Source organism: Cotesia glomerata, linkage group LG1 (assembly GCF_020080835.1).
Source record: "Cotesia glomerata isolate CgM1 linkage group LG1, MPM_Cglom_v2.3, whole genome shotgun sequence".
Taxonomy (NCBI): Eukaryota; Metazoa; Arthropoda; class Insecta; order Hymenoptera; family Braconidae; genus Cotesia; species Cotesia glomerata.
In genome coordinates this window covers 22722425-22747890 of record NC_058158.1, presented here as the reverse complement: position 1 = coordinate 22747890, position 25466 = coordinate 22722425, and the positions used below count along the sequence as shown (strand labels likewise).

At 37.5% G+C, this 25466-nt stretch overlaps 2 protein-coding genes and 1 long non-coding RNA gene across 3 annotated transcripts; 2 read left to right on the top strand and 1 right to left on the bottom strand.

The window, feature by feature from the left end:
• Positions 1-13853: 13853 nt before the first annotated feature.
• On the top strand, positions 13854-15940 carry LOC123261412 (putative nuclease HARBI1). Its single transcript, XM_044723007.1, has 4 exons — positions 13854-14507; positions 14592-14732; positions 14823-15090; positions 15175-15940. The coding sequence occupies exons 1-4, from the start codon at positions 14305-14307 to the stop codon at positions 15685-15687; spliced, it is 1125 nt and encodes a 374-aa protein (XP_044578942.1). The 5' UTR covers positions 13854-14304; the 3' UTR covers positions 15688-15940.
• Positions 15941-16231: 291 nt separating this feature from the next.
• LOC123261405 lies at positions 16232-17115 on the bottom strand. The gene is made up of 3 exons (XR_006508676.1): positions 16814-17115; positions 16366-16601; positions 16232-16299 (listed from the first exon to the last, which is right to left on the bottom strand). It is a non-coding gene; the product is annotated as an uncharacterized LOC123261405 (long non-coding RNA).
• Positions 17116-20513: 3398 nt separating this feature from the next.
• LOC123262788 lies at positions 20514-24532 on the top strand. The gene is made up of 4 exons (XM_044725214.1): positions 20514-20837; positions 20912-21244; positions 21313-21443; positions 21511-24532. The coding sequence occupies exon 4, from the start codon at positions 21615-21617 to the stop codon at positions 23841-23843; it is 2229 nt and encodes a 742-aa protein (XP_044581149.1). The 5' UTR covers positions 20514-20837; positions 20912-21244; positions 21313-21443; positions 21511-21614; the 3' UTR covers positions 23844-24532.
• Positions 24533-25466: the final 934 nt, after the last annotated feature.

Genomic DNA, 25466 nt, shown 5'->3' with positions numbered 1-25466 from the left:
TTAGTGCATTATCTCTTATGTGCCTATCCACCAGTCTTTCCAATGTCTTGAGGAGAAACGATGTTAGGCTAATAGGTCTGAAGGACTTGGCCAGGTCATAGCTGCTTTTGCCATGTTTTGGTATAAAGACAACCCTGACCTCACGCCAAGCCTTCGGTATGTAGCTTAGGGCCAGGCAGGCCCTAAAAGTCTAGTTAGGTGTTTGATGAGGATTTCTCTTCCCTCCTGCAGAAGAGCCGGGAAGATCCCATCCACCCCTGGGCTCTTGAACCTTTCAAAGTTTCCAATTGCCCACCTTATTCTATCAGGTGTTATCACTCTGACGGCTGTGCTCCAGTCTCCTCGTTTCGTGACTGCTTTTATTATCGCATTCTCTGAGGCTTCTTCCTGTTCCAGTTCCATGAGTTCCGAGCCAGGAAAATGAACCTCGCAGAGGTGCGCTAATGTTTCCTCGTTGTTTTCAGTCACTCTACCATCTTGTAGGGTGAGGACACCGAGTTTTGTTTTAGGTCCTGAAGTAAAGATTCTGCGTAGGCGGGCCACCAGTGGTAAGTCCTCCAGCTCTCCGCAGAATCTCCTCCAGGCGTCTAGTTTTGAGACCTTGATATGTTTTTTATACAGTTTTTGGGCAGCTTTATAGTCTGCCCAGTCTTGGTCCGTTTTTGTCTTGATGGACTTATTCAGCAACTTTCTGGACAGGGTGCGAAGCTTATTCAGCTTTGCATTCCACCATGTCACCCGTTTGTTGCTTTTCCTAACTTTTAGTGGGCAGGCAATCTCATAGGACTGAACAATGGCTTGTTGCAAGTGTTCGGCCACTTGCTCAATCCTTGGCACGTTCCTCAGTCCTCTTACAGGTCTTCCCAATCTGTTTCTTAGCTCTTTTTTATATTTGAGCCAGTCCGCAGATTTGGGGTTCCTATAAGTGTCCTGAGTTCCGTTGCTATTGTTGCCTCTCACTAAAAAGTTTATCTGTCTGTGGTCGGAAAGAGAATCCTCTTTGCTGACTTCCCAGCCTCTGATTTCCTGTGCTATCCTTCGAGAGCCCAGTGTTATATCGATCACTTCTTGCCTTCGAGAAGTGACAAAGGTAGGTTTGGATCCTTCATTCAGGATTTCCAAGCCTGTGGTTGAGAGGTACTCCAGCAATGCTGAGCCTCTTCTATTAATGTCTGAGCTGCCCCACACTATGTGATGTGCGTTTGCGTCACACCCCACAATGAGTGGCAGATCATTGACTTTGCAGTGCTCCACCAGTCTAATGACCTCCTCAGTGGGCACTGTCGTATCTTCATAGGGGAGATAGGCAGATCCTATTATGATATCCGCCTTAGTTTCTCCTATGGGAATTTTTATTGAGGCAACAGCCAGGTCTCTGGTGCAGAACTGGTGCAACTTGAGCGCTGTATGCTTCCTGTTTATGAAGATACAGGCCCTAGGCCCCTGCTCTGATTCACCATAGACCAGACTGCCACCTTTCAGTTCTATCCCTAATACTTGCCCTTTGTACGTCCAGGGTTCTTGTATCAGGGATACATCTGTGTGCCTCACTGCTAGGTCTCTGCTAAGTAAAGCAGATGCCGCTTTGCAGTGCTGTAAGTTAATTTGCGAAAACGTCGTCTGCCCTGCAGCTGTAGTTGCTGCATTGCTGACGGTCTTCGCGAATTTGCGGGAAGAAGGGAGGTGGGAATGTGGGGAAGGTTGGAGTTAAGGTGTGTCAAGGGGGATGGGGACATTTTCATGCCCATCTTCATCTCTCTTGCCTTGGGTGTTTGGTTCCTTCAATGTGCCGGACCCTTTCTCCCATTTGGCTAGGGCCTGAGCAAGGGTAGATTGCTTACCCAGCTTAAGCCCTTTGGCCCCTTCTTTAGCTAGCGTCTCCGCTTTAGTGGGCCTTCCTCTGGAGCTGGAACGTCCCTCGGGGGTCGTTCCATCTTCTTCGGAGGCACTCCTAATTAGGAGACGCGCAGGCTTCAGAAGGGACCCTATGCCCTGCATCGTCGTTAGGGAAGAAGGACCCGGTTTCGTCGCTTGTGCCTCTCCACGGGAGGCCTCTCGGCTCTCCAGCGGGGTGGCAGCGACCGAAGTCCCTCGTCCCTCTGGAGGGATCGAGCCGCCCTTGGCATCCGAAGCCTTGGCCGGCTCGACCTCTCCCGTCGACAGTCCTCCCTTGGGAGGCTCGGTTTTGGGTGTGGGCTCAGTAGCCCCGGCAGCGCTCTCTTTCCCCCCTCCGGATTTGGATTGGGCCTCGTAAAAGCGAGCCCTACCCAATCCGAAGTGGGGTGAGTAATTGCACCCCGAGAGTGTCGCCAGTGACTTCTGGTCCACCCCCAGAACTAGGTGAACGGTCTTGCCGACCGTTCGTCTGTCCCAGATTCTCCACAATTCAGTGTTGAGTCCAGGGTTTTGGCGAGCGAGTCTTCTCATAATGACTCCGCTCTCTTCGTTGGTTCCCAGGACCGCCGTCAGCTTCCTGAGCCGAGGAAGAGCCTCCCTCTCCAACACTTGGAGAACGAGACCCTCCCTAGCCCTGAGAGCTGGGACTGTCCTTAGGACCCACTTTTTGGAGTCTTCGTCGGCGCAAGTCACCCACAGCACTCCCTGTTCCCACCGGCATCCCTCGAAGCACGGGACTGCTTGTCCTGTTGGGACAGCATCCAGCGCTCCAACGAGTGCCTGCGTTACCAGGTCGCTGGTCTCTTGGCTCAGTAGCACCTCAGGGTAGCCAGAAGGTGTTATTGCCACCTTCCTGCTCGCCCGTACGGCGTCACTGAAGCCGCTCGGCCTGTGGGCTATTTTGCCCTTTTTGGCCAAACTCTTAGCCTCTGGTGGAGTGTTCCCCTCGGGTCTAGGCCTTTTATTGCTTTTTCCCTTGGGGTCCTCCTCCACTTTGGCCACGGAGATGGTGGGAGGAGTAGTCCCGCAGTTTTGCTCCAGAGCCTGGGTCCCTAGGGCCAGTTTGGCTCTTCGGGCCCGTCTCTTTGCAGCACCACTGCGGTTCCTCTTCCTTCCATCATCTTTGGAGGAGTCTTTATCATCTTTGAAGGAGTCACTGTGCTCGGCATTTGTCGAGCCCTGTGCCTCCTTCATGATATCTTTGGAGGAGTCACTGTGCCCGGCATTTGCTGAGCCCTGTGCCTCCTCCACGATGTCCATTTTCATGGAAGGACTGGGGTTCTCCGCAGAGTCCCCCAGTCCGTTGGGGTTTATTGTGTTGTCCATTTTGGTCCCACGAGTCTCCAGGAACTAAAGGTCACCGCTAACAGAGCCTGGCATGCCAGCGGAAGGCGCATAAATACAATGGGGTTGCGCCTGTTGCCCCAAGGGCATCGTTTGCGGCACTATAACCCTAGTACCATACAGCCATCGGCACGATGGCTCCCACCTTAGCTTAGGGGAGTTGGTCCGCGGCAGGGTCGAGGTCGCCCAAAGCCAGGTTTTACACTGGTTGTGCTTCCTTCGGCCTCTGCTGGCCGGGATCTGATTAGAGATCCCTGTCCTCTGTTGTAAGGGGTCCAGGTTTCTCCAAACAAGCCCACAGCCCCCCTATCCGCCACCCGGGGACGCGCCCGGTCGGCACTCAACCATGATATCCGCACCCGTCTATAGGGTTAGGATATCCCGAGTGTCTGCGGTCTTTCTGGAAAGCGTAATGAGCATATTCCCATCATTCGTCTTTTGAACCTTGTCAACGACGTCACGGGACTGATCTGGTGGGACATCTTTTTTAATCCGACGCAGTATCTCGGCATATTTTGCCTTCTCAACGGGTCGAATAATTAAGGCATCTGGTTTGGTGAATTTTCGCGGTTTTTCCCGCTTAGGCTCCGGCCGAGATTTGTTCACCGGTTGTTTTGGTAACCGCTCTCTCGCTTGCTCCTTCTTCTCCTTCTTGGATTGGACCTTCTGCCATTCAGTCACCTCTTTTTTTCCGGCGTTCTGCACTGCCGTGTTTTTCGGAGGGCTTGGTTTCAGGTCCTTTTTCTTCACAACTTGGCAGATCGTTGGGTCGGGAGAAGATCGATCTTTTCTCTTAGTTGACTTGCTGCTAGTTCTGATTCTGTCTTCCACGACTGATTCACCGTCACCTTCGGCTCCAATGTCCATTGCTTCTTCATTCACGATAGTTGCTTGAATGCTTCTCTCCGGTGTAGTGCGAGAAGTGCGTCGTACTGTTAAACACCATTCTTCATCAAGTTTCTTGAATCTCTGGAGGGCATTGGCTACGCTGGTCGTCTTGGTCTTAATCTCCTTGTGGATATTGACCTTAGATTGGATGAAGTCATTTAGCTCACTAGTCAGCTTTTCAAGGCGTTCAAACGCTTGCGACCGCTTCATTTCAGCGCTTGCTTCAATCGCTGCTTGTTGGGCATGAGGCCCGTTTTCACTATTGTTGTTTTCCTGAATTTTACTCATACTTTTAAATTCACCAGCCCATCGTACGGAGTGGAGCGGGTTGTCATAACTAGGAACGGGTGTACCCTCGGAGATAGTACTCCTACCCCAGTTCCCTGAGGCCTAGCCGACAGTTAGCCAGCCCCGGAATACACGGACGGACTAGACTCGCTCGGAGCGGTGAAGATTCCGATCTCTAACACTCACTGCGTACTTCCTGATCAAGGCCCGAAGTGGCTGGCTCCTGATCCACTGCTGCAACTTACACCTCGGCAGAGCAAGCTCACATCAGCCGTGGCCTGCATCGTCGGAAACTACGACACGAGGTTCCGGTCACTCCCAGTGGGTCACAGCAGGGAACGATCGTCTTGTTAGGTCAGTTAGTGCGACCAACCCATTAAAGGGGAGTTTTGTCCACGGGAGCACATTTTGTTTGGTTATTTTGCTTGGCTCCTACCCGCTGTACCTCATCAACTAAGAGATTAAGTGTCATCCAAGGACAGCGAGCGTTCTCCCATCCGCTCGGGGAGACGCGCCCGGTAGCAGTATCTCTTCTGCCCCGAGTGTGTGTGTGTGTGTGTGTGTGTGTGTGTGTGTGTGTGTGTGTGTGTGTGTGTGTGTGTGTGTGTGTGTGTGAGTATGTGAATCGCTTATAACTCTTGAACGGCTAAACCGATCGGAACCTCCCAAACGGCGTTCTAAAGAGTTCCCTCAAACTTAGATTTCCTGTGAATTTGAACCAATTCGAACCGATAGATTTTGAGAAATTTTGAAAAATCTCAAAAAAACCAAGAAAAAAACTTTTTTTAAAAGTGATTTTTTTGGAATAACTTTTAAACGGCTTTATCGATCAACTTCAAAAACGAATCCGCCCTTAAGCTTGAAAAACTACATCGATCGCTGCTAATCCGGTCATAATCGGTTGATTCGTTTAAGAGATATCGTGAACGAAAGAAAACCGGAAAAAGTGTTTTTTTCGCATAACTTCGACATTTCTTTTCGGATCGTTTTTGATGAAATAGAATAATTTCTAGAGTTTAAAAAACCGCGTCAATCGCCGCCAAGAACGTAAGAATCAGTCAATTGGTTTGAGAAATATCCTCGACGAAATATTTGGAAACAAGAATTTTTTTAACATAACTCCGACATTTTTTTAAATAATTTTCAAACGGCTCTACCGATAGATTTCAAAAACTAATCAGCTCTTAACATCAGAAAACCACGTCGATCGCCGCCGGTCCGGTCAAAGTCGGTTCATTCGTTCGTGAGTTATCGTTGACGAAAGAAAATCGAAAAAAGTGTTTTTTCGGAATTACTCCGAAATTCCTGGTTCGATCAAATTAAACTTACAGATTCTTTATAATGCTTAAAAAATTGCGTCGAATGCTGCGAACCTCGTAAAAATCGGTTATTTCATTCAAAAGTTATTGCGGCTTGAAAATTTGAAAAATTGTGTTTGATCAAAACTTCTATCAGACTTTTGATCTCGAAGAGCTCAAAAGCATAGAAAAGCTATCCCTTTAAGCTCAGAGAGCTCAAAATAACACATAAATTGTATTTTTGAGCTCGGAGAGCTCAAAAACATCATTGGTGCAATTTTAAGCACCTAGGTATGAAATTAGCGGGATATTGCACGGATGACCTTCAGGGTCTACCGTTTTCCTAATTTTTAACTTTCCGCTAAGATTCCTCTACCTAATTTCGAGTTTGTAAAAGTTACAGTTTGGAAATGGAAATTTGAAATTCTAACACCCACCCCTGCAATTCCTGTCGGAAGTAGAATTAATTGAAATCCGTATTGAGATAATCTCTATACAAAACAAATAAAAGATTCCTACCAAATTTACAGCTTTTAGAAGCTGTATTTTGGAAATTGAGATTTTTTTTGTCAACACCTACCCCCGCAATTCTTATTAGGAGTTATTCGTCGTAAAATCTGCTCTTAGATTATTTCTACATCACATATAGAAGATTCTTACCAAATTTGGAGTCTATAAGAGCTATATTTTACAAACGGGAAATTTTCATTATCAACGCCCCCGCAATCCCTTTTGGGGTTATAATTTGATAAAATTCATTTTTAGCTGAACTGGACATCATACACGAAGATTCTCACCGAATTTGGAGTTTTTAGAAGTTACAGTTTGAAAATGAAAATTTTAGATTTTAACAGCCACCTCCGCAATTCCTATCGGAAGTAGACTTTAATGAAATCCATTTTGAGGTGATCTCTACATGAGAAATAAAAGATTCCTACCAAATTTAGAGTTTTTAGAAGCTATATTTTGGAAATTAAGATTTTTTATTGTTAACACCCACCCCCACGATCATTATTGGAGTTGACATGTTGTAAAATCCATTCTTAGATCATTTCTATATCACATATAGAAGACTTCTACTAAATTTGGAGTTTATAGAAGCTATAGCTTGAAAATTAAAAATTTTCATTGTTAGTACCCACCCCTGCAACCCTCTCTGAGCTGAGATATCGTAATATTTGTTTATAGGTTACTTCTACATCTCTTAGAGAAGATTCCTACCAAATTTCGAGTCGATAGGAGCTATAGTTTAAGAACGGGAATTTTTCATTGTTAACGCCCCCGCAACCTCCCTTGTAGGTGGAATTTCGTAAAATCCGTTCTTAGCTGACCTCTACTCAGCGAAAGGAATATTCCTACAAAATTTCAAGTCTCTAGGTCTTATAGTTTCAGAGATATCGTGATGAGTGACTATATCTATAGAAAGTCTCCTATATATATATAGAGCTAGCTGTTACCCGCCCGCTTCGCTGGGCACTTATAATTGTATTTAGGATTGAATAGAATTGTATTTTTAGACCTAAACTTGAAATTTAATTGGAGTATTGTTTTGACTTACACACACTGATAAAAGGATTTCTTAGCATTTAAGAAGATTTCTTTGTATTTAAGAAATCATTTCTTAGCATTTAAAAAATATTTCTTAGTATTTAAGAAATATTTCTTTGATGTATTTAAGAAATATTTTTTAGTATTTATATTTCTTAATATTTAAGAAATATTTCTTTGTATTTAAAAAATGATGTTTAAGAAATGATTTCTTAAATACAAAGAAATCTTTTTAAATAGTAAGAAATCCTTCTATCAGTGCAGATTCCAAATTCCATCGGATTGGCCTGTACCTTTTATTCATGTGATTATTCTAGCTAATAGTTATTGTAATTGTTAATGTGCTATCACTATAACATTCCCGTGGCCATCTTCCAAAAATGAATAATAATTGACATAAAGAATAAAATTTTTAAATCGGTTGACCTCGAGGGCCATCCCTGTAATTTCCTGTTTCTCTTAAGACTCTATCAAATTTTATATCTATAGGAACTGTATTTGAAGAATATGAATTTTTTTGACAATTATCACTCCCGCACTCTTATGTTAGGGAGGAATTTCGTAAGATCCTATTCGAGATGATTTCTACATTATAAATAAAAGGTTCCAACAAAACTTTGAGTCCATAGAAACTATTGTTTGAAAATTAGAGATTTTTATGGTTAACGCCCCCGCAATCCTTTTTGGGGTTAGAATTCGAGAAAATCCATTCTCAGCTGAACTTGACATTATCCACGAAGATTCCTACTAAATTTGAAGACTGTAGAAGTTACAGTTTAGAAATTGAAATTTTAGCAAATTTTAGCAACACACTTACCCCCGCAATCCTCATCGGAAGTAGAATTTTTTTAAATCCATTTTGAGATGATCTCCTCATGACAAATAAAAGATTCCTACCAAATTTACAGCTTTTAGAAGCTATATTTTGGAAATTAAGATTTCTCATTGTTAACCCACCCCTGCGATTCTTATTAGGGGTGGTTCGTCGTAATATCCGCTCTTAAATCATTTCTGTATTACAAATAAAAAAGAGAGAACTCCTATCAAGTTTGGCGACAATAAGAGCTATAGCTTGGAACTTAAAAATTTTAATAGTTGACACCTACTCCTGCAAACTCCTGTAAGGTGAGCTATCGTAAAATTCGTTCGGATATCATTTTTACATCTCACACAGAAAATTCCTACCCAATTTGAAGCTTATAGAGCTATAGTTTAAATCGGGAATTTTTCATTGTTAACGCCCCCGTAATCTTTTTTAGGGTGGGATATTATAAAATTCGTTCATGAATTATTACTACATCACATATAGCAGATTCTTATCAAATTTGGAGCATATAGGATCTATAGCTTGGAAATTTAAAATTTTCATTGTTAACACCCATCCCCGCAATCCATATTGGAAGTAGGTAGTCACAAAATCCGCTCTTATAAGAATGATAGATCATCTATAGATCATTCCTACTTCACATCCCAAGCGGCACACTTGCAACTTAATAACATCAAAAAGTTATCTAAAAACAGTTAGATGCCAACAATCTCCACTTTCAAAAAGTTGACAAATTTTCTACCGAAATATATCCCTAATGTCCTTACAAGAAGTTATCTCAAAAAGTTACAAATTGATAACATATTTACGTTAAAAAAATGTTAAGTAAAAATGATAACAAAATATAATATTTAAGATAACAGAAGGTTCACTTTTAGAAAACAAAATGTTATCCTTTTGTTGCGAAAATGAATAAATTTTTGTTAATATTATAGTTGAAAAATGATAACTTTTAATTATAGAAAAGTTACCCAATAGATGAGTATTAGTTAACGTTATTATTGAGAGATACTGTATATACGTTAAAAAATTTATGATACGAATATGAACAAATTGTACTGCAAATTTTGTATTAGACATAAATACGTATAGTTCATTTTTTTTATATTTTGTGTTACAAAATTTTTAACACAAAAACATAAAAAAATGAACCGTAAATATTTATATTTAATACAAATTCCACAGTACAATTTGTTCATATGCATACCATAAATTTTTCACCCGTATTCAATCAGTTATAATACTGTTACAAATGAGTACTAATAACATTTTACAAGACATTTAAAATTTTTAATGAACATAAAAAGTACATAACTTTAATATTTACAAATCTGAATTTCTTTATCTTAATGTAATGAGTCATTACTGGCAGCAATACCATTAGCACAACTTCTAGCGAAACGACCTCCAGCGAGACCATCAGCGTGATCTCCAGCGAGAACTCCAGAAAGACCGTCAGCGTGATCTCGAGCGAAACCGTCACTGTGATCGCTAGCAAAATTACCAGCGAGACCGGCAGCTATACCATTAGCACAACTCCCAGCAAAACGACCTCCAGTGATACCGACAGCGAGACCTCTAGAAAAACTATCAGCGTGATCTCCAGCGAGACCGTCAGCAAGATTTCTAGCGTGACCTCCAGCGAGACCTTTAAAAAGACCGTCAGTGCGATCTCCAGCAAAATTACCAGTGAGACCGGGAGCAATTCCTTTACGCGATCTCCAGCGAAATCACCAGCTTGTCACTGTTCACTTTTAATTCATTTCATTAAACATTTTAGTTACAACACGGTGTTTCAAATTCTTTTCTTTATTTATCTGAGCAGCACAGACTTGTATTTGTTTACAAGCACCTTCACATCTGCAAACTAACCTGTTTTTTTTTTTGACATATTTTTTATATTTTCATGTTGGATTAGCAATCTAAATTTTATTTTTTATTCAAGCTGCTGTCTTCACTTAATAGCGATAAACAAAAAACAATTTATTTATTACGACCAATCAGAACGATTGGCTACGCCTATCTTCTGTCTCTCTCTTTTAAAAAAACTAAATTCTCGGCCCTAGTAATGACTATTGAATTTTTTAATTTGTAGTAAAGAAAACAAGCCTTAACATTATAATTATTTGATATTCATTCTAAAAAAACTATGTTTTTTAAAACATTTCTTTGCTCACAACAATGTATTGCAATTTTTTCAATATAATTGTGAAAGAAGAGTCTAAAATTATATTTTTAACGTCCTGATAAGAAAATCGAAGATTATAAAAAATCGGGAAGTTATTGTTTTCACCCCGTTTTGCAAAAATCGAGTTTTCATCAGATCTCGACGTTTGAAGGTCACATGAAGCTTCCCTGACTATCCCCGCGAGGTTGTCACTGTGTGTGTGTGTGTGTTTTTTTTTTTTTTTTTTTAAGGGGGGGGGAATCCTTTTTACGGATTCTAGGCATAGCTGTTTGGCCTGGATATGTGGCGACTCGACGCAGTGTCATACTAAAACTTGACGCTAGCGCCCCTACCCACTAAACCCTAAACCCCTTTTCCTCTTTCCCCTAATCCCTCATGGAAACCGTCGTCAGGCATTACTTCGTGAGGGGAGGATCTAGCTACTGCTCTTTCTTCTGGTGGCTAAGGTGTTATTCTTTCCTCCTTCTAATTGGCGTCATTCGCTCTTCTTCTTTCTATGGACCGCAGGTCTGAGAGGACTCCCGTGACAAACGTGTTTGTGGCGTTCTAGGCAGCCTCTGATGACAGCATTGCTTCTACTATTGTCTCTGGTTGGATTTTCCTCTTCAGGATATTCTCCAGCTCATCTCGCTGTGGATAAAAACGTGGGCACTCAAAGAAGACGTGCTCTGCATCTTCATTGACTCCTGGGCAGGACGGGCACTCCGGTGAATTATGATGCTAAAAGCGGTGGAGATACGCCCGGAAACAGCCGTGTCCTGATAACATCTGCGTAAGATAATAGTTGACCTCACCGTGACTCCGGTTTAGCCAAACGTTGATCCTTGATATGAGACGATGCGCCCACTTACCCTTCACTGTGGCATCCCACTGTAGTTGCCATCGACTTATGCTCTTCTGCCGTTCTTCTGTTCTAAGCTCCTCAATGCTTAGTGTGGTTGACTTCTTTCATTGGTAAAGGATCCGTCTTTCCTCAGCTAAGGCTCTGAGAGGCAAAGTTCCGGAAATGACACACACTGCTTCCATAGATATTGTGCGGAAGGCGCTCGCTACTCTTAAGGCACTCAGACGGTAGACTGGTCCAGCCTTTCTCCATGATTCTTGTTTCTCTAGTGCGTCCGCCCAGATAGATATTCCGTAAGTGAGCATTGATGTGACTACAAATGATAGCAGTAGTCTTCTGCTCTGCTTTGGGCCTCCGAAGTTTGGCATCAGTCGTGCTAAGCTAGCTACCACTGCTGATGCTTTTGCACTCACGTGTTCGACTTGCTGCTTAAAGTTGAGTCGGGCATCAAGCATCACTCCCAGATATCGGATATATGGTTGTGATGTGATTTCTTGTTCTCCGACTTTCAGCTTTATGGTCTCTATCACTTTTCTGCTGGTAATAAGAACAGCCTCAGTCTTCTGTTTAGCCAGTTGTAGATTCATTGAGTCCATCCACCGGTTAACTTTCTCAAAGGTAATACCGAACATGTGGTTTATCTCATCTAGGTGTTTAGCAACGATTACGACAGCTACATCATCTGCATATGCAACAAGCTTGACATTTCTTGGAAGAGTCAGTCTCAGCAGGCCATTATACATGACATTCCACAGAAGTGGACCCAGAACGGAACCCTGGGGTACACCTCCGGTAATATCATACTCTTTTGGACCATTCTTCGTGTCGTATCTCAGGATTTTGTCCGTGAAGTAGCTAGCCACTATCCTACGTAGGTATCCTGGTACGTTTTTCTCTTCCAGGGCTTGCATAATGCAGTCCCAGTTGGCGGAGTTGAAGGCATTTTTGATGTCCAAAGTGGCCACCAGGCAGTACTTCTTCGCTCCACCCTTCCATCTGATCCCTTCGATTGCCTCCTTGGCCGTTGCAACAACCAGATTGATTGCGTCCAGGGTTGATCGTCCTTTCCGAAAACCATACTGGTTATCTGCCAGGAGTGGATCGACATCTGCTTCTATTCTTTGGTGGATTATACGCTCAAATATCTTACCTGCCGTGTCTAACATACAAAGTGGTCGATAAGATGACGGTTCTTCTGGTGGCTTTTTCCCTTTTGGAAGTAGTACTAGTCGTTGCTGCTTCCACTTCCGAGGGAAAATCCCTTTCTTGAGGCATGTGTCGTAGACGTCCAGGAACAATGATGGCACTGCTATCATAGTTCTTTTTAAAGCAATATTGGGGACCCCGTCCAATCCCGGCGCTTTATTGTTCCCTACACGATTACAAGCCTCCATCAGTTCTTCTTCCGTGACAGATGGAATGCCATCCATTTCATTCTGCGCTAATAGGTAGTTAAACTCGCTTTGTTCGGGGAACAACGCGTTTATGATCTTCTGTAGGAGTTGAGGACACGTGGGTGATGGCATTAGCTGGTTTTTAAGATGGGTCATGACCACCTTATACGGCCTACCCCACAGATCTCTGTCCACCTCGTTGATGAGCTCCTTCCAGCATTTTCTTTTGCTATCTTTGATGGCTTTGTTCAGGGATCGACGGGCTTTTTTGTACTCTGCGACCAGCTCCGCAGAGTAAGGTCGTCGGTAGCCACGCTGAGATGTTCTTCTCTTCTGATGACACTCTTTACGAAGGGCGCTGATGTGGTCGTTCCACTAGTGAACGGAGGGTCTTGTGTTCATGCCACGTCTACGAGACATACTGGCGTCACAAGCCTGGGTCACTCTTTTCATCAGGTCCTTGGTCTTCTCTTCTGCGCAGCCCGCGATAATCTGGTCACTATTGAGAGCTACTAACAATGCACTTGGGTCAAGATGTGTGTGTGTGTGTGTGTTTTCCTTAGGGGGGGGGGAATCCTTTTTACGGATTCTAGGCATAGCTGTTTGGCCTGGATATGTGGCGACTCGACGCAGCGTCATACTAAAACTCGACGCTGACGCCCCTACCCACTAAACCCTAAACCCCTTTCTCTTCTATCCTCTGATCCCCCATGGTACCGCCGTAAGGCATTTCTTCGCGGGGGAGGAATTAGCTGCCGCTCTTCCTTCTGGTGGCTAAGATGTTATTTCTTTCTTCTAGATTCTGTCTTTCGCTCTTTTCCTCTCAATGGATCGCAACTCTGTAAGCACTTTTGTAGCAAAAGTGCTTGTGGCGTTCCAGGCAGCTTCTGACGACAACATTGCTTCTACTATTGATTCTGGTTGGGTTCTCTTTTTCAGAATCTTCTCTAACTCATCACGCTGTGGGTTAAAACGAGGGCACTCAAAGAAAACGTGCTCCGCATTTTCAGCAACTCTTGGGAAAGACGGACACTCTGGGGAATTATCGTGTTTAAAGCGATAAAAGTACTCCCGGAAATAGCCGTGTCCTGACAACATCTGGGTCAGATAGTAGTTGGCCTCGCCGTGATTCCGGTTAAGCCAAACGTCAATCCTTGGTATAAGTCGATGAGTCCATCTTCCCTTCTCCGCAGCATCCCATAGTTGTTGCCATCTTGCTATACTATGTTGTCGCTCTTCAGCGCTCAGTGTAGATGACCTCTTTCGGTGGTATAGGTTCCGTCTTTCCTCAGCTAGGACTCTAAGAGGCAGAGTTCCAGAAATGACGCACACTGCCTCCTCGGATATTGTGCGGAAGGCGCTTGCAACTCTCAGTGCACTTAATCGGTAGACCGGTCCGGCTTTCCTCCATGATTTTTGGGTCTCCAGCGCGTCTGCCCAAACGGATATTCCATATGTGAGCACTGATGTGACTACTGACGACAGCAATAGGGTGCGTTCCACTAAGCGCTCACAACGATCACGCTCACGACCACAGTTTTTCCCGTTCCACCTACCTGCGAGCGTTACTGTCGTAAACTCAAGTGGAATGGACTATGGTGCGTTTTGAGCGTGGAGGTAAATAATACAAATGGCGAGTTAGAGAAAAGAAAGCAAAAGATTTAAGTGGTTAAGTTTTAATCTGTGAGCCTTAAAAATAAACTTAAATAATTATTGATTACATTGAATTATATTGAAAAAATTGATAATTAGTGGTGTATTTAATTAACTTTAATTCAAGTATTATTAAAATGTCTTTGGCGGCAACAGTTGGATATTTGGTGATCCGTCGCGATAATGCTCCAGAAAGTAGTAGTTCATCCAGTTCAGATGAAGAATGGTCTACAATTTTACAAAAATATGATGTTGAAAAAAGAAAACTTCGACCACGTATAATTGATTACGATAACGTAATTCATCGTTACTCAGATGAAGAATTCAAAAGTCATTTCAGGTAAATGATTTTCTATCGCATACCTATCACATTGTAGATTATGAAAATTTATCTTATGTAAGTCTTTGTTGTTTTTTTTTTTAGACTTTCAAGAAATACATTTAATTATCTACATGAATTAATACGAGAAGATTTAGTTCGGCACGTTCCTGGATGCCCTACGATTTTTTCCCATCATCAATTGATGATAGCTCTTTGGAAAATGGCTACAACAGATTCTTACAGGTAACATTATTTTAGAAATAAACTATTTAGTCTGATGTAGTACAGTTCAGAAGTATGTGACTAAACTTTTGCTTTTTAATTTTATGGTAGATCCGTCTGTGACAGATTTAACGTAGGGCGAGCTACTGCCGTAAGGGCTGTACGTCGAGTTTGTCATGCTTTATTTAAAAGAGCCTCAAGATTTATACAATGGCCTACGGGAGATGGTGCTATTGAAGTAATGCGTGGATTTGAGAGAGCAAGTGGTTTTCCTAAAACAATAGGAGCAATTGATGGGACTCACATTCGTATAAATGCGCCAAAACAGAATCCAGTAGATTATATCAATCGGAAAGGATTCCATTCTATTCAGCTACAGGTATTTAATAACTGTTATATTTAAGTATATTAGTTTTGGTATATAATTAAAATAGATTTACATAGAGTTAAATTTTTTTTGTAGCTGGTATGTGACCACAAGGCTCTGATAACCCATTGTCATGCTGGAAATCCAGGATCTGTTCATGATCAAAGAGTTTTTCGTTTGTCAGAAGTTGCAGATTACTTGAACGATGACAATGCATTCCCTGAAGACAGTCATATTTTGGGTGATTCTGCTTATGAAATACATCAGCACTTACTTACTCCTTATCGAGATAATGGACATTTAAGTGAGAAACAGAAAAAATATAATTATCGTCAATCAGCTGATCGAGTTACTGTTGAAAGATGCATCGGATTATTGAAAGGACGAATGAGAAGCTTATTAAATTGTCTACCAATGACAAGAGTAGATTTAATGGCAGAGTATATTGTTGCATGTTGCGTAATTCATAATATCTGTACTTTACGAGAAGATGAAATAATTGTTATCACTATACCCGAGCCTAATGACGAAAATAATGGTAACAATTCACGCGAAGTAAGACGTAATGCAGGAATTTTAAAAAGAGATGTTATTATGAATTCTTTGTAATAATTATGATGATTAATTGTAAACTATGTTTTCGGTCGTGATAATAATTTCTTAACACTTTAAATCCTGGGAATCTAATGAAAATTTCTTTGGCAGTTGAAAATTTTCCCAAAAAAAAAAAATACTTTCACGGAATATGAAAACTTTAAGATTTCCAAAAAATTTGTTAATACTATAATAATCTTAAGCCAATAACAAAAATTGAACATATTATTATATCATATATGATAACACACACATGTAAAATATTACAAGAATTGTACAAAATCAAAATTTTTAAATATTAAACTTTATTAATTATAAAAACATGAAATGCACTTCTTGGTTTTATAAAAAAATACTGAATTATCGTAAAAAGGTTATAAGCTAATTTGTACGTAGAATTTAACTGTTTAAAACTTTTTTTTTCAATAGAATTTGAAATTATCAAAACTTATTTTTAAGGAGTATTTAAAATTTTTCATTATTTATTAGCTAACTTTTCTAAAACGTTCAGAAATTTTTCATCCATCTCCATTCGCTCTTTATGTCTTTTACTTTTTTGTTGTTCATGTTCTTCTTTTTGCTTCAGTCTTTTTCCTAATAAAGTGGCAATTGGTGTCTTATTTGATTCTGAAATGAAATTCCATTTTTTACAATATTTTAGTGAAACAAAGCTTTCAGACGGAATTAACTTACTTATTGAACATCCACTATCAGATCCTCCCATACTATCATTACTTTCTAATTGTTTTTTTGATAGACCTGTGGAAGATGCAACAGCAACTGGATCACACCAAGCTTTTTTGGAAAAAATTTCTTCCATTATCTAATAATTTTCATTAATAAATTTTCATCAGCAAGATCAGCGGACGTTGATATTTGCGGTTGTTCATTTAAAACTTTGTTCAAAAGTTGTGTCGCAAATAGTGTATCTATAATAAAAATAAAATTTTCACGAGTGAAATTTTAAATATTTGTCATAATTTTTTCAACAAAAAAATCACAAATTTTTAAACGTCGGCTAACTTAGTTTTCATTCATAAAGGTAGGTTATGTTATAGGCAATCAAGGAAAAATGTATATATTTGTATTGATTATAAGCTGTAATTACTTTTTTAAACTTGTTTCATATAATTATATTTACCTGTTGAGGCACGTTGAGCATCCGCTGCAGAAACATCCACATCTACTAAAATATCTCTTTCCGCATTAAATAATGTAAGTTTCACGGTCGCCATTTTTGTTGCTTTCAGTTTTGAAAGTGCCGCTAATTTTCTCAACGCTCACTTCAACCTACCTTTTCAGATGGGTCGTTGTGAGCTTCGCGTGAGCGTTAGTCATGACGTCATGAGTGACGTTTTCGCCGCGACCACAACGACCGCGGTCGTTATGTGGAACGACTAAAGGAGCATTTTGATCGTTGTGAGCGCTTAGTGGAACGCACCCACAGTCGGTAGTCTGGCGCTCCGTTTACAACGGGATTTTTGAACGGACCTTGGCGCCAGATTCTACCGAATCTGTGGATGTTTAACTACGCTTGAAGCATAAAAACTAATAATAGCCGAAAACTGTAGAGGCAACATCCCTACTCCGTGCTGTTTACAGAGTGAGAAGTGACACCGGTAAACACATGGAGGGGATAACTTACCAAGTGATAATAATTGATGTTATCGAGCGGGATAGAAAATGATAAAATTATGAAAATGACTATTAAAAAGCAAGGGTTGGTGATAAAAAAATGCAAATTTAGAGTTGTATGTATTTTTTGATGCGACATAATAAAAAAATTAAAAAAAAAAAACTTTATTAAAAAAATAAAAAAAAAATTTTTAGGGTGAACACCCCTTATCACTTAGAGGTTAGAAAAATAGATAGTAGCCGATTCTCAGGCTTACTGAATATGCATAAAAAATTTCATGAGAATCGGTCAAGCCGTTTCGGAGGAGTATGGGAACGAACATTGTGACACGAGAATTTTATATATTAGGTATATATAAGAACATACATTCATCAGTTCACCACCGTGAAAATGGTCAAAATAGCTTCTTAAGATCTCAACACGCCTAGATCTGACACAGACTTAATTTTCGTAAATCAGAGTGAAATCAATAACTTAATTGTTAAAAATATGTGGTTGTTCAAAGAAAATGATAAATGTCATTCTTATGTATGAGTTAAAATATCGTAGATCCTTTTTTCAAATAATCCCCCATACTTCTAGCAATAGCGAGAAATATCTATTTAAAAAAAAAAAAATTAGGAAAACGGTTGACCCTGAAGGCCATCCATGCAACTTCCCGCCAATTCTATATCTAAACGCTTGAAATTGCACTTATGACGTTTTTGAGCTCTTCGAGCTCATAAATACAATTTGTGTATTATTTTGAGCTCTCCCTGCTCAAAAATAGCTTTTGTATGCTTTTGAGCTCTTTGAGCTCAAAAGTTTGATAGAAATTTGATAAAACACTATTTTTTGAATTTTCAAATCGCAATAACTTTTGAATGAATGAACCGATTTTCACGCGGTTGGTGGCATTCGACGCAGTTTTTCAAGTTTCATAAAGAATTTTCAAGTTCAAATTGATAGAGCAAAAAATTTCGGAGTAATTCCGAAAAATCACTTTTTTCGGGTTTCTTTCGTCAACGATAACTCATGAATGAATCAACCGATTTTGACCGGACTGGTAGCGATCGACGTAATTTTTTAATGTTAAGAGCTGATTAGTCTTTGGAATTGATCGGTAAAGCCGTTTAAAAGTTATTCCAAAAAAACCACTTTTGAAAAAATTTTTTTTTGTAGTTTTTTTGCGATTTCTCAAAATCTCCTGATCCGAATCGTTCCAAAGTATATTCAAAATCTAAGTTTAGTCAAGACCTTTGGAATGGCACGAACCGCGATCAAATCAGTCAAGTCAAAAGTTATGAGAGTATTACATACATCCACACACACACACACACACACACACACACACACACACCATCGTGGGAATAGTCAGGGAAGCTTCATGTGACCTTCAAACGTCGAGATCTGATGAAAACTCGATTTTCGTAAAACGGGGTGAAAACAATAACTTCCTGATTTTTTAAAATCTTCGATTTTCTTAGCGGGAAGTTAAAAAAAATAACTTTACAATTATTTGAAAATATATCTAATTAGATATTTAGCGTAAAGATCATATTTAGCGTAAAGATCTCGGAAATTGTCAAAACTAAAACTGAAAAATTGTAAAATTATATTTATTTCGTTGATCGATTAAAGAACTATTTTTAACTTTTTGAAATTCAAAGAAGGAAGTTCTTTTAGAAATCAGAAAAAAATGAAATTTTTATTTTTTTTATACTTAGAAAACATAATGTATCAAGAGTAAACTGACAAAAGGAAAAATTAAAATAATAAGTATTTAGTGCTATCACACATTTTCAATAATATATAAAAACATACTGAATCTTTCAATGCGATTTTTCGAAAACTGTATTTTCAAAAACTGCTTGTGCTGTACTCAACAAGTTTTTGCATAATTTAGCTAAAATTTTGTGAGGCACTTATATATTATTTCAAATCTTTTTTCCCAGATTTGAAACTATTCCTCATATTTGAAACTTTAAAACTTTACCCGCCATGTGGTTTCTGATCAGTCCCGCCAGGTGGCACAAAAATCAAAGTAATTTACCGTCATCAACGCAAAAGTGCAAAAGTATTGAGATTTATGTTGTTGTGAATCCGAAAGGATTGACCACAACGCTCTCTGTACATAAATATAGAATTATCTATAAGTAGATATCTGTAATAATAATAGCGGCAAAAAACCCAGTAAGATTTAAAATATATGTATTTTATTTTATAATAGTATTAGTAAGAAAAATTAGAATCTTTAAAATGTTGTAAGCTTTTCTATTTTAAATTCTATTGTTAAGTATGGGAATTTTTCTATCATAAATTTTAGGGTATAGGCGAATTCATAATCACCGAAAATTCCCGATGAAAAAACCTACAAAACTTTTAGTACCGTTCTGTAGTCTAGACATACCGAAAAAAAATTACTTTGTTAAAATAAGTTTACGTTAAATGTAATGGTCACTTAGAATAAAATACTGAACGTTTTGGAATATTCCTTACGAAACTGGAAAACCCAGAGATTTCTATTTATTTTTATTGCCATAATCTTTTTAAGAAGCTTACTTTTCAAAACGTTCATTTAAAAAGGATTACTCGAGTACCTACGACTAGGTCATTAAAACCAAACATCCAAGCAGGGCTGCAAATGACCTGGAAGCGTCATGGGTCATCATGAAGTCATTTCAGCATGGTCCCATTTTACCAACTCGAGAATGGATGCTAGCCGAAGATGAGAGTTGTAGAGGCGCGCGCAACTACCCTCACTACCCTCTGGGACTTTCCCACTCCAAAAGTACGAACATCTCAACCAAAGGAGTCGAAAACCAAGGAACAAGAAGACACTTATCAAAAAGCAAGACTTTAGAACACCACGCGAATATTTTCTTTTTCGAAATTATTGTCGGTACTTTTTATTTTGTAACTTATTAAATAATAAATAATAGATTTGCGCGCAAGGCAAATCTAAATTAAACTAAAATAATCTGAGTGTTTTAAACTTGTTAAATATATATATTTATTTTAAACTATTTGAATTTAAATCTACTCTCCCGCCTCAATCTATTTACTACGAGTTGAACGCCCTACCGCGTTCCAACGGGCAAATTAAAAGAACTCAATAAATTTACTATAGCTAATTTGGGGCTATACAACAATGTACATGTATTTTTGTATTTTAAGTATTTTACACGTAAAATAACGTAAGAAAATGACTACACACAGTCACTCGTATTTAAGTATGTATCCTCGCTAATACAGGAGATACGAGTCAACATATAAAGTTATATTAGTTATATTTACACTGTTTCGAGTACAAATAGCATGTAAATAATTTTATACAGTGCTATTTTATTTACGAAAAATTAGTATTGCACGCTTCTAAACTCATTGTAAAGTAGAAGATCTTAGCATTATTATTTTTACATTATAATATTTAAACTTAGTTTCAGGCGTGTTTTGTGTTATTAATAGTGATTTATGAAAAAATTGAGACTTAACTACAAAACTTTATCGAAGATTCACTGTGTTGTGTTTTGGATAATCGAAATATTAAGTAAGTTGATTTAATTTTGCTATAAAAAACATTATTTACAAAAATCGCAGTTATTGAGATATTTTTTTTTCCAGAATTTATAAATTCATGATCCAACTTCGAAAAAACATTCATGTCTTCGAATTTTACAAAAAATATATTGGCTCCAAATATATTTAGAAGTGCAAGTGGCCGCCAAATTGTGTTAACTGAGAAAAATGATACGATAAATGTTGAGTTTCAAAATCAGATCTTAGAGTTTCAATTATACAATGATCACAAATTTGTCAATTTTTGGCTGGACATTCTCATATTTTTATTAAGTGTATTTTTTTTTAGTATCCATTATTCATGCTATTCAGCTCTATTATTTACAATTCTAATTATTATTGTGAAATGTAAATTAATTGCTTTAGCTGTAGATATTGGTAAGTAACTTTTATCAATTGTTATTTATTAACCCATCATGGATAATACGCTCATAAAAATTTTTTAGATACATTATTAGTTGTTGAATCAGTTGGAATACAAATTATCAAGAAACGAGTTTTGAATTGTTTTGAATCAAACATTTTCCTTCCCTGGAACACAGTTAAGGACGTATTTATTCATGAAGTTATAACTGGTGTAAGAATTCTAAATTAATAATTTATCCACTTAATTCTGATAATTCATAATTTTCTAATAATTTCAGCATAAAGTCTTGTACTACTTGGCCATTATCGTAAAAGATTCATCGAATGAAATACACGGAATAAAATTAATTACACTTTTTCGTCAGCTTGAGCCTGAAAAAAAATGCCTGGAATACATGTACGGACGCCTGATAAATTTGATTGGTTCTATCGAGAAAAAGAACCAATTTTAACTGTACCAGGATCTTATTGGTTATGCCACAAAAAAAGTATTTATAAATTTACTTTTAAATACCATCGACAATCAAAAGATATTAAACAATTCAATTATGGAAAAGACCTTATGAAAGTAATTCGTCGTATTATAAAATCCCAACCACGTCAAGGTCAACAATTTGGTACGCAGCATCTTTTAGTTACTTATAATCATTCATCGTGGACTCGTCAAGATAAAATGTTTGCTATGCTAAAGTTTCGCGAGAAAACAAGTGCTACGGCATTTTCTCGTGCTTTCATACTTACTGTAAAAATTGTTTCTACTAATTTAAATTATAAAAATGAAACAAAACTTGATGATGATCTGGTAGAGTATAATACAGATAAAAAACCAAACAAATGGTCTGAAATAGTTAAAAAACAAAGTTCTGAAGAATCAATTACGACATCCATTATTAATACATCACAAAATATCCAATCTGCATCAATAACTCTTAAAAAAGAGGAAATGTGCAATAATTCTACAAAATGTCAAGTTACAAACTGTGATGATATTTCAGATAGTGTGAAAATGCCTTTTTCCAGTTCCGTAAATAGTAATTCGTGTATAGAAAAATCTTTTGCTTCATTTCTTCCAGAACTTAAAGAATCGCCTTTCATAGAAGAATGTATTTCAAAACAACAAAATCCTTCAAAAACTGAATATACCATCAATGATAAAGCAGAAAGTTTTAATGAAGTCCAAGAGTCTGTAGATATGCCATATCAATATTTGATAGAACGAGAAATTGAGCGAAAAAATTTCAAGGGCACTGGTAATTCAAATGTACAATCACTTATTCCAAAGAATGTGCCGGAGAAGCCAACACGAGATTCACGTAATGAGTCTGCAGTATTTCGAGCTAAGTCTGTTTCGACTTCTAATATAATCGATAATGCAACAGCTCGTTCAGCTAATATCACAGATCTTGTTATGGAAGGCCTTATGTTTACAATTACTCAAAATCAAGATAGTATTAAAGTTTTTGAACAAAAAACAAAATCGGAGCCAGATGAAGTTTTAGAAAACTCCGAAAAAGCTGAAACACTTGAAGGGAGTAAACACCTAATTAATTCTAGTTTATTTAAACTAGAAAATTTGATAACAAAAATTGAAATGTCAAACAGTCCTCAAATGCAATCTGAACATGAAAAAGATAATAAAACTACATTCCTATCAAGTATTTTTCGTAAAAATGATTCGAGGAAGCAAGAAAGAGCTAAGAAATCATATATTGAAGTAAATGGTAATAACGATAAAGATAATACAGATATTGTTTTGTTATCTAATAAAAATAAGGACAAATCTACAGAAAAAATACTTGAATCGAAGCCTTATCGATTATCGATGGATTCCTCAAAAACGGAAGATCCGAAAATTCCTTTATTGGAATATTCAAGTGATAGTACGGAAAATATTCATGATAATATACTAAAACAATTTAAGAACAAAAATTCTTTAGATTCAAAACCAATAATAAAAAAAAATATGTTACCAGAACATATTAGCAAAAATGTTCCTATAGAACCATCAAAAAATAAAAGTGAAAAAGACAAAAATGTAAATTTTAATTTTAATATCTATAATAATAACGTCAATACTAATGTGGATTATTGGAATGCGAATGACGACGAAGAAGAAATTATACCAGAAGCTCTTCAAAACCATCAATCTATTTGTTCCAAAATCCATAATAATAGTGCATCATCAACTCAAGTTCATGAGAGTCATTTATTAATGGACGATATCGAATCAGAAAGAGGATCTTATTCACTTAATAATAGCAAATTAATAAATAAATTACATGTACCACGAGTGATATCTAATGAAGCAGTTAAATATGATTTATCATCACTACGTACACCAATAGTTTCAGAATTAAACTCAAATGCAAGTACTCCAATCGTGAATACTGAAATACAGTGTCAGAACAAATTGGGATCTTGTATTCATCAAAATGAGCATCAATCATGTGAAAGAGTCATCAATTCTACAAGAAAAAAACTTATTGCCAGACGCCGACTTTACACTGAAAAATCGAATACTGACAAAAAAGAAACGGCAATAGAAATGTGGAAATTCTTACAAGATATTACACATGGTGTTAAAATAGTCTTACAACGATTAAGTTATTAGAACAGCCACGATAGAAAACATTTTAACGGATCAACATTCAACTTAAACATGTGAATTACAAGCGTAGTAAAAAGTTAAAAGTGTGTGCGCTACACCTACATAAAGATTCAATGTCGAATATATATTTAATGATGAATTATGACTCAATTATATGTGAAAAGCAGTAAATTCATTCTTATTATTATTATTATTATTATGAGATATTACTATGATTTTTTTTAATTTAAATATCGAATAGTAATAAAATTTAATCGACTTCGGCAAAATGATCCATCGAAAAAAAGACACCGACTTTCATCGTAATAGCCAGATAATATCCTACATTGTACATATTAGAAAATTTAATAATTATGACTAGTATAATTTATCTCCATTACTAGTATCATTTTACCGAGCATCTACCGTTGTATTAAATTGCATACTGTAAATGGTCAATGAGTAATTTATGTTTATTTTTAATTAATATTTATAATTAACAATCGAATGTGAAAAAAAATATTTATCAGATAAAATAGATGATTATAGTCAAAATTAAATTCAATGAGCCTAAAAATCTTTTGACATTATTGGGTTTTATCAGTAATGCTATTATTGTTGAAAATAATTTTGATGACATAATGATTTATATAAACTGACTAATAACTTGGAATTTATATAACAAAAAATCTGTAATAAATAAAAGTAAAATATTAATTTTTAAATTATTTTTAAGCACACACATACACACTCACAAGTAAATTTCGTGAATTTAAAACAAATTATTTCCAACACGTTGCAACTAAAAATTAAATAGAGTCGTAGATTATTATCAAATAATTTACATTATTATATTTATCAAAGTTTCAATTAAATCCAACGTCAAAGTAAATTTCAAAGCTGAATTTGTATTTTCCCGCGAGCGTTGTTTATTTTCCGCAAAATGAATACTCCAGTACATTTCGACGGACAAATTACCAACAAATATTTTTAACAACCTATTTTACTATCAGGCGACTATGGTATTTACGCTACGACACTACTGTCATTACTTTCACTTCCCTGAAAATCAACGAACGTAAAGTATTCTTTATAGTAATGAACGAAACAGTTATATTTATTTTAGAATTTTACTGTGATTTTTTGAAAAAAATACTTGAGTCATAATGTAATTCTGATGGTACTTCTTAATATAAATAATGTAAATCAGATTTTTTTTTTTTTTTTTTTTTTTTTAATAATATGTTTCTACCTTTGATGACAATGAAACAGATATTTTTTGTTCATAAGAAATATCATTTAAAAAATTTTGGCTTACAAGGAATCTTAAATGACATTCAAAAGTAAAGGATGTAGTATGTAGATTAGGGTGGCGCAAAAAAACCGACTATTTTTTTTTTTTTTAAGTCTCAAGTGAAAAAATGTTAGTTTTTGATGTTTTAAGAGCTCTCTCTAAAGGACAGCTTAAAAAGGGTGCCAGAAAAGTTTGACTCTGAACTAAGTCACGACTAATAAATGTGTTCGAAATCAACGATACTTGAATATGGTTTATAAGAGAAAAATGCATGTTTCGAAAGTAAATAATAAGTAGTTATTTTTTCGATTAGCTAATTGAATGGACTGGACAAATAACCGAACTGAAAAATA

Excerpts from the sequence above, each read along its gene's own strand:
- LOC123261412 (XM_044723007.1), top strand. The coding sequence starts at position 14,305 with ATGTCTTTGGCGGCAACAGTTGGATATTTGGTGATCCGTCGCGATAAT. Across the intron at positions 14,508-14,591 it reads GAATTCAAAAGTCATTTCAG|ACTTTCAAGAAATACATTTA; the intron begins GTAAATGATTTT and ends TTTTTTTTTTAG. Across the intron at positions 15,091-15,174 it reads TCCATTCTATTCAGCTACAG|CTGGTATGTGACCACAAGGC; the intron begins GTATTTAATAAC and ends TTTTTTTTGTAG.
- LOC123262788 (XM_044725214.1), top strand. The coding sequence starts at position 21,615 with ATGCCTGGAATACATGTACGGACGCCTGATAAATTTGATTGGTTCTAT.